General features: G+C 37.6%; 1 protein-coding gene across 1 annotated transcript; it reads left to right on the top strand.

The window, feature by feature from the left end:
- The first annotated feature begins 8363 nt into the window (after window positions 1-8363).
- Window positions 8364-9686, top strand: LOC141594303 (uncharacterized). Its single transcript, XM_074414409.1, has 2 exons — window positions 8364-8593; window positions 8833-9686. The coding sequence occupies exons 1-2, from the start codon at window positions 8537-8539 to the stop codon at window positions 9421-9423; spliced, it is 648 nt and encodes a 215-aa protein (XP_074270510.1). The 5' UTR covers window positions 8364-8536; the 3' UTR covers window positions 9424-9686.
- Window positions 9687-10004: the final 318 nt, after the last annotated feature.

Here is a 10004-nt window from a genome sequence, read left to right on the forward strand (position 1 = left end):
TAGGAAATGTAAATAACATAAAGTAAATCTAAACTAAACTAAACTAAACTAAAAGCTAATCTAAACTAACTACTAAATTTAGAGAGAATTTCTATGTAAAAGTGTGTAGAAAGATGGTGTCTAATGCCTCGAGTCAAGTCCCCTTTATATAGGAGTAGGGTGTGTAACGTAAACAAGTGAGAAACACACGTCCCCGATCGGGGACACCCAACCCCGATCGGGGACACCTAACCCCGGTCGAGGTTAGCATTGTCCGAGTATTTTCCATTTAATGCTTGATTAATGTCTTTGTGGAATCCAAAGTTCGTTGTTAATGCCTCTTTTAATCTCCGGATTAAGACTCTTTTGGCATCCCATCAGCATCCTATGACAAGCATCTTATGACATTTTTGTGGACTTTGCAATTTGGGCTTTGATTTTCATTTGCATTTGATTTCCATTTTCTCACATTAGTCCATCACTTTTACTTAAACAAGTCTTCGCATTCTCTTCTTGCTAGTCCATACTTCTCTTTAACTTAGCTTTGTATCCTAGTGCTTGTAAATATGTGGAATTAAGCTCCTTAAAGCTGAAGTACCAACAAAGAATAATAGAACATGCAAAAGCAACTAGAAATACAATATTAGCTCAAAATCACTAAGGTTAGTGCATAATGTCATACAAAATGGAACTAAAATATGGGGTTAGAGTGTATAAAAAATGGACTTATCACTGAGCCTGAGTTTGTGCTAGCTGCAACTGAGCAGTACTCTTCTCTTCATCAGCAGCAGAGAGCTGAGACTCCAGATCAGCAAACCTTTGATTGAGGTTGTTCACCTCGCCCATCAGACGAGGAACCTCCTTACGGATAAACAGGTTCAGCTGATGACTTTGCCAGAGAGTAAACAACAACTGTGAGCAACCCACTCAGTAAGAACAAAAAGACAGAAATAAAGACAGCTGTACTTACAGCAAAGGCAGTTTACACTGAGATGTCCAGCATCTCTTGCATGGGTTTTGTTCCCAAGTTTTGGGCAGCAACAGGGAGAAGGAACTGTTCCAGCTGAGGCCAAAGTGGAACACCAGCGTCGCCACCATAACGACGAGAGAAATGGAGGAGTGTCGTTGAGTTTGGCAAAGGCACCATAGGATGCACCGACGCTAGAGGAGGAACGGACTTCGGTTGCGGCTCAGGAGCCAGAGCAGTTTTCTTCTTTGGAGCAGGCTGAGGGGCAGAGAAAGCAAGTTTTCTCTTCTTCAACTCCATCGCGGAGTCAACATAGAAAGGGGCATTACCTAAGGAAAACGGTCATTACATCAGTTACATAGTATAAGGTAATCATAATAGATAGAAAGAACAAAGAACAAAAGCCTTACTAGATGACATCGACGGTTCCGTCTCAGGATTCTTTTCTAAGTAAGAGGAGGTTCCTCCCTCTTCTTCTCCGTGAGGCTCTTGGTTTTCTTCTTCTTCATCATCCACCTTGAGTGGATGGGAGGAGAAACCTGTGATATGCGAGGTAAGGAGGGAGGGGAAAGTTCTGCCTTGGGGAGGGAGACTGAGGAGCTTGGTCACAACAGTAAGATCCTTGATTGGAGTCGGTTGCAACAGGTCTGCAACAAAAACCCAGTAAGAACAGTGAGATCAAAAGGGGAAGATAGAACATCAACAACAGAGATTACCTTCAACAGGAGCCCACTTGTCAAACAAGTAGTCAGGGGTAGGGGAGATTGTGTCAATTGTCACAAAGATGAAACGCTTGAACCAGTCCTCATCCCTCACTTTGGGAGGAAGGATTACCCCCGAATTTATCTTGTTACAAGATCCGAGGCTCGCTTGGCCATGCTTGAGGGATCTGTAGGTGTGCAGCGCCGCTAGATCACCGAAAGTCAGACCCATGTTATAGTCTTCATCCAGAACGCACAACGAGACAAATACACGCCAAGCATGCGGCTTAAGCTGACAGGTCGACAGCTTATTGAAAGAAAGGACTCGTTGAACCAGAGGAGGAAGGGGGAACGAAAAACCCAGATGAGATAGGTAGTGCTATAAGCAAGTCTACCCAAGGCAATAAAAGTCATGAGCTTCGCTAGGTTGGGGAAGGTGAATTTCCACTTGGTCATCCAACCCAGATTTCTGCTTCACCTCTGAAACATCAGAGTGAGCATAACAGGAGTCGCACAGATACAACTCAGAAAGAACTCCGGTGGTTCCAAAAGAATTAGAAGAAGAGGGCGGTGATGGAGAAGCGCGAGATGAGGGGCGGCAAGTGGATTTCTTGGTCATAGTGAGTGAAAGTAAGAGTAAAAGAAAAGGAGGGAGAAAGTACCTGAGAAAAGGCATTTTTTGGAAAAGAGAAAGTAGAGAGACAAGGGAGATTGGGGGTATTTATAGAGAGAGAAGTTGAAAAGGGAGAGTGTTGGAAGATGAGAAGGAAAGTCGTGGGTAAGTGGATAGGGGTAGTTAAGAGAATAGGCGGCGTGGGATTGATATGACTTCTGTCGGATCAGCTTTTTAGGGATAAACAATTCCCATCATTACATTGAGCAAGTGAATGGAAATTACTTTGGGGGTAATTGTTTGGGTAAATTTTTACCGCAAATTTATCTAGTGACGTGGCAACAAATAATTGGCACAATGACAACGGATCAATGACGTGGCAAGTAAATATCTTAAGCAAAAGGAACACAAACTGAAGTCCAAGCAAGCTGAGTCAAATCCATAAAACTCGGTCAAGTAACAAATCCCACGAAAGTAGGGAAGTTGAGCAGAAATAGGGAAGTAGGCGTTTAGGAGGAGCGGGTAAGAGGAAGCATCTATAAATATCAGGAAGAGGCAAGCGACAAGGGGCATTCAATTATTCACTCACTCACACTTCAAACCTCTACTCCGGAAAATTATCATTCATCATCATACAAGAGCATTAGACTTTATTTCCGTCATAATTGTTTACATTGTTCCTCGTCAGTACCCCAGAAGTCATAGTGCATATATTTGGCGGGATACCGACCCCCCCCCCCCTCCCCCACCACCACCACCACCACCACCACCACCACCACCCCGCGTTTTTTCAATTTCCACATTTGGGTTTTCCGCATCACCATTTTCTTGTGTCCTTTACTTCTTTGCATTTTTTATTTTGTTCCTTCAGTTTACATGTTCATACACATTACCTTAAATACGACTAACAATAGACCGCTTTAACCCACCAAAAAACAAAGTGAGTATTAGGTAATTTTTTACCAAAACAATTCTGCATTTTCCTTTTTTAAGATCAATTGAGCATGATATATGACAAACTTTGTTTAGTATTTCATGGAACTATTAATCGTGCATAAATGCTTTACTAACATACATATCTAACAATAAGTCTTGCTTGCGACGGGTCGGATTTTGCGACGGGTATTTTGTGAGTAGAAATGGGTAGAGGGGACAAGGTGGGCACCCACCCCATGTGCTCTTGTCTCTTGCTTTATGGGTTTTGTGTGAGATAATATGGTACCCGTCTTTTATTTGCGACGGATACCTCCGTCGCAAATAAGAATTTGCGCATATCTAAAGTCCTAAAGCTACCTAGATACACATCCATTTCTTTCTTTCGAGGATAAAATCTCACATGAAAAGAATATGCTGTAGGGAATGTAAAGCATCTCATTTGTCTCTCCTTTAAAAAAGAGATGTTTTAATCTCACATTCTCACATTATGGGAATTTCTCCAAAGACAACAATATATGGGTTAAGATCTTCCGCAAATTCTTATTTCAGACGGGTAGTTTTTCCGTCTGAAATAAGACCGATAAAATGTTGTCATTTTTAAAAAAAATATAAGCAGTGAATCTATAAAATGTTATTACTAAAGGTGTCACTTTTTAGCCTGAAAATAATGGGGAAAATAATGGCAACATGTTATCAGAAAAATACAAACATTTTACTGTTAAATGATAACATGTTGTCCGTCTTATTTCAGACCAAAAACAATGGTCTAAAGCCAGACGCACTGAAGATCTTCATTCATTATTGATGTACTAAAAAAAAAAAGGACTAAAATGCATCAACATAATGTATTTATTTATTTGTAAGGGTTGAGAAGGGTTGGCTCTCGTTATCAAGGAGAGCATATGACTTCTCTTTGATCTCTGCGTTAATTGTCGGGCATCTTTTACTTTCTAAATTTTGGAAGAAAAATTTATGCATGTAAATGGAAACTTCCTCATGGTTTAATTCACCTCAATGAAAGTTCCTTTTTTCAATTTCTAATTATGTGGAAACAACAGTTTTACGATTCCTAAAATTTAATATTCTTACGGTGAACCAAAAAGGTCTTAAGTAAGATTAGATTTATTCGTTTTGAGTTGATTAAAAAAAACTTTTTCATGTATGTTGACTATTCTATGAAATATTTAACATATTGATTCTTCTAATGCGTGTCTTAAGAGTGCACATTAATAACCAATCTAATATGGTAAAGTTTAAAGTATATTCTCATTAATTATTGTAAATAATGAGTTTTATATTTTGAATATCTCATCTCATTTCTTGTGAATCTTTTCTTATAAGTTATTAATTTGTATCCTTAAAACACACGTTAAAAAACGTCTATATTTATTTAGCAGCCCAAATTACATTTACAATTTGTTGAAATAAATTGAAGGAGAAGCAGAAGCAGAAGCAATGGCAATTTGTTCCTAGAAGCAGAGACCCGACAACTTTTGAGGTCGACAATTAAGCTGCACGATGTAATAGACGTACTACAAATTTTAACTGCAACTTGCACCATTATAATATACTCCTACTATACAATGGTATCAATTGTATCATATCGGAGTATTATTCTCTAAGCAAATTCTATCAAATCTATCATGAAACTACCCATAGATTTATATGCCAAGTTTGCTCTTTGACTCAAATTTGAGCCATTTATTTTATTTTATTAATTCAATTTTTCTAACGTGTGCCTTTTTTAACACACATTAGGGCATATTAAGAGCTCATCAAATCATCACACATATTATAAAGCATGATAGAGCAATTTCTTTCTAGATTATATTAATTCGTTGATTATTTGGTTGACATTGAAATAAGAATTCTGACGAAATTTGATTCACATGAAATATCAACTTTCGCAAAAGTTCATATAAATGCAAAAAGTTTGTTTGGTTTATCATCATCATGTAAGAATTTATCTCACAAGAATATCTGATAATTAGAAGATTCAGAATAACCGAAATTTTGACCATTTTCTTCAAAATAAAATTGATAATCAAATAACTTCACTTTTATACTTTAGAAATACGGGGTAATTTTAATTCTCATAATTTTTCTTTATGAACCAACCTAATTAATCACTAGCATTCAACTACTAGCCTACTAACAAGTACTCCCTCCGTCCCGGTCATTTGTTGTCCTTTGGTTTTGGCACAAAGACCAAGGAAAGAGGAGAGGGCCAATAGCTAAATGACAAGTGGAACAAATTGAGTGTGAATGATCAAATTACTCTATCAAGTTCATTCTTAAAATAGAAAGGACAACAAATGACTGAGACACCCCAAAATAGAAAAGGACAACAAATGACCGGGACAGAGGGAGTATCTAGTTAAGAAGGTGTCATCTAATTATGTGTGTTAATGTCAGGATTAGATTAACGGCTTTGCAGCCTCCAATTAAGGTTACAGTTCGCCACATGCATCTTCAATCGTGTGCCTCTTCAACAGCTTCACAACCTTAACTTGCGTAAATGTTATTTGACATTAAAATAACTAGAAACAAAATTATATAATTGAAATCTTTCTAATTCTCTTCTATGATGTATTTGGGATGTACCTTTGTCATCTTTACGTTTTTTGTAAAGAAAAAATAATCCTATTAAAATGTGTGTACTATAAAAATTATTCCATCCTAGTACACTAGTATAGGGTCAAAAATTGATGGACAAACTAGGGTTTACCATACTGCGATAAGAAGTTAACCCGCAGCCGCTAACTTCGGTGCGCACTGGGTAAACCCGCGGATGTACGTGATAGCCTGCAAACCACGTATACCAGAGGTAAACCACCCAACGGTGACAGGCTCGAAGTGTATTAGGCATGGACTGATCAAGCCAAGAATGCTCCACAAGATTTTGCTCTTGGGGATGTTAAATTTAACAACGGGCCTGGGCCGCACCCAAACGGAGGAGAAAGAGTCCACAACGTAGGCCCAAGAGGGTTCAACTCTAAAACCAATTGGCGATAGAGGGAGTAGCCCCTTGCCTTATAAAGTGGTAATTCTCCTCTTTTATCAATGTGGGACAACCCTCACATGTGAAACTTTGGGTTTCTTCACACTCCCCCTCACATGTGAGCCCACTTTTCACATCAGTCTGGTCATCCAACTGTAAACTTGGCCCAGTATCAACTCAGATCAGACAAATTCAACTGAGCAACTTTGCTCGTCCGTCTGCAAATTTTGGCCCACGAAACTCAGGTCTTTAGCCATGGGCTCTGATACCATGTTAAATTCAACAACGGGCCTGGGCCGTACCCAAACGGAGGAGAAAGAGTCCACAACATAGGCCCAAGAGGGTTCCACTCTAAAACCAATTGGCAGTAGAGGGAGTAGCCTCTTCTCCTCTTTTATCAATGTGGGACAACCCTCACATGTGGGACTTTGAGTTTCTTCACACTCCCCCTTACATGTGAGGCCCACTTTTCACACAGACTGGACAAATTCATTCAACTGTCAACTGAGCAACTTTGCTCGTCCAGCTGTAAACATGGCCCAATATCAATTCAGACCGGACAAATTCAACTGAGCAACTTTTGCTCGTCCGTCTTGGCCCATGAAACCCAGGTTTTTAGCCATGAGCTCTGATACCATGTTAAATTCAACAACGGGCCTGTGCCGCACCCAAACGGAGGAGAAAGAGTCCACAACATAGGCCCAAGAGGGTTCCACTTTAAAACCAATTGGCGATAGAGGGAGTAGCCCCTTACCTTATAAAGTGGTAATTCTTCTCCTCTTTTATCAATGTGGGACAACCCTCACATGTGAAACTTTTGGGTTTCTTCACACTCCCCCGCACATGTGAGGCCCACTTTTCACACAGACTGGACAAATTCATTCAACTGAGCAACTTTGCTCGTCCAGCTGCAAACATGGCCCAGTATTAACTCAGACCGGACAAATTCAATTGAGCAACTTTGCTCGTCCAGCTGCAAACTTTGGCTCTGATACCATGTTAAATTTAACAACGGGCCTGGGCCGCACCCAAACGGAGGAGAAAGAGTCCACAACGTAGGCCCAAGAGGGTTCCACTCTAAAACCAATTGGCGATAGAGGGAGTAGCCCCTTGCCTTATAAAGTGGTAATTCTTCTCCTCTTTTATCAATGTGGGACAACCCTCACATGTGAAACTTTGGGTTTCTTCACAGGGGAGGTTCAACCTGGGTCTCCTGGGAATTTCACCCAGGTTTTAACCACTAGACTCCACCCTTGCGGGTCATCCCTTTTTTTATTATCCTCCTTTCTTCAAACTTTAATCCCACTTTTATTATGCCCTTACTTAATTTAATATGATAAATTAGTAAACTACCAAAAAAATACGATAATAAAAGTGGGATGGAGAGAGTATCTTGCCCGCGATTTCATAATAAAATCCCCCTACTACTAAGAGAATAAAAACTTTTAGTAGTTTTCCCGTCTAAGAAAATAACTCTCAAAACTATTTATGGTAACAATATTACATTTATATTTACCTCTTTTACAAGAAACAATTATTATCCCTAATTTATTAGTATACAATCATTTCCATAAATGTTATCCTTCATCAGTTACACTCTAAAATTACACAAATCTTCTTTTTATAGTATTATCCTTTATCAGTTAGACTCTAAATATGGTTTTCTAAATGACGTAACAAATTTTTATGTATTTTCTTTATTACGATAAAAAATAAAAAATATTAGTTAATTATTTGTAAATTGTCTTTTAAATGCGTAGTATAATGTTTTTACCTGTTTTCGTTATAAGGCAATACGCATTTTAATTAGATCTTACATCACTTAATTTTATTTTATGTCATATCCTATAACGATATAACATTATAGTGTTATTTTTAACAGTAAAGTAAAAACAGTTTCAGACAAAAATAACCTAAAACTTTCGTTTTCTACCCCTTACTAAGATTATATTTAGTACCCGTACATTATAACATTAAACTCCAAGTATAGTTAATTTATACAATTAATTTAATAAAAAATTTCTTTATAAAACAAATCTAAAACATACCGTGCTGTAGCACGGGAACTATACTAGTTTGTATAGTAAATAAATACGCTTGTGTACTTCATAATTAGACATATAATTTCTTTAGTACAAAGGGTATCTAATAAAGATCTAAAGCAAATAAAAAAATTAAAGAACCTGCCCTAGTCGGTTCTTCCAACGTCGGAGTGAATGCCAATTATTATTGGTGTGTATATATAGACACAAGTGTAGTCTTACTTGTCATTGCACTTCGCTCCTCCAAACCTTCTTAGAAGAATCAAAACAATATACTCAGTTTCAACGTTCATTAAAATGTCCCATTGGTCTGCTGATAATGCTACTAAAGCTTACCTTAGAACCATAAAAATGGTGAGTTTTAATGGAATTATAAAACAATATCCAACTCAATAGGTTTACGTTTTTAAGTTTTTATTATGAGTATTTTAATCAAACATAAATAAACAGTTAAGTTAGAAGGAACACCGCTTTTTAATGATTCTTTGATTTGACGAGTATATGTTATAATGCTAATTAACAATGTGGTTTCTTTAAAATGATATTTCATATTTTATGTTGATGATTAATTTTTTATGGTTGTTTTTTTGTAGGGGAAAAGAGGAAAAGAGCCTGACGTGGCAGAGTTTATATCAGCCCTAGCAGGAGGAAATAATGCCCGACTTATGGTAGAGGTATGTGGGTCAACTTCCGGCCCAACTACCATAGGCCTAGTGGCAGCGGCCCAACAGACAGGCGGGAAGGTGATTTGCATTTTACCGGGTCCAAAAGAGGTCCAAAAATCAAGATCCGAAATGTCACGGTACTTGAACCGTGTAGAGTTTGTGACCGGGGATCCAATTACTTTGTTGACTGGTGATTACAAAGATGCGGACTTTGTGACAGTTGATTGTAACATCAACGGTCACAAATCAATTTTTAAGGCGGTTAAGAAGGACCGAACCCATGTTGAGGACGGTCCATTTGTTGTAGGGTACAATGCCCAAAATATGGTACCCTCATGTAGTGAATTAGGTGGTCATTTCTTACCAATTGGAGAAGGTCTACTAGTATGTGACAAAGTCCATAAAGATAATGGAATGAGGGGTTTTGGAAGTGCTTTAGGTGGTAAAAGGAGTAAATGGATAGTAAAAGTGGACAAGTGCACCGGGGAGGAGCATGTGTTTAGGGTCACTTGCCCTTAACATTAAGGGATAAATGCCTAATTAATTAGGGGTAAATCAAAGTGTAAATAATTAAGGGAATTCAAACACATCTAGCTTTGTGGTTTTTGGAAAAGCTTAGATGTTTGTTGTAGTGTTATTTGTATTTTCTTTTTGAGTATATGTTGGAGGGTCCTTTAAAGTCACAAATAAGTACTTATAGATTTATTCTTATGGTCATAGATTCATAAATGAAGGAAAAAAATGTATTCTTGTAAGTTTATTCTTTCTTTTTTTAAGTTTATTTTCGGTCCCTATGAATGTCAAAATAATTCATGTGTAATTTTTCAGAAATAAAGTTTAAGTGATGTGTGTCTTGTCTAGGTAATAAATACTCTTATTTCATTTTCTTATAGATTAAAAAAATTTGGTGCAAACTTTATTTTCTTCCAAGGAAAATCAGTATATGTTATAATTAAATGTAGAGTGACGAAATACAATGTTGTGAATCCAAACAAAAGTTCTTAGAATTAAGGCAGTTGATTCAATTGTTTTTATTGTAAAAACACTCTTTAAACGGTAATTTCAAAGAATTTTTTAAGGACTCAAAAAAACCACTATGA

The sequence above is a fragment of the Silene latifolia genome, chromosome 8 (assembly GCF_048544455.1).
Source record: "Silene latifolia isolate original U9 population chromosome 8, ASM4854445v1, whole genome shotgun sequence".
Lineage (NCBI taxonomy): Eukaryota > Viridiplantae > Streptophyta > Magnoliopsida > Caryophyllales > Caryophyllaceae > Silene > Silene latifolia.

Coding starts and splice junctions, on each gene's coding strand:
- LOC141594303 (XM_074414409.1), top strand. CDS start 8,537: ATGTCCCATTGGTCTGCTGATAATGCTACTAAAGCTTACCTTAGAACC. Junction 8,594..8,832: donor ACCTTAGAACCATAAAAATG/GTGAGTTTTAAT, acceptor GTTTTTTTGTAG/GGGAAAAGAGGAAAAGAGCC.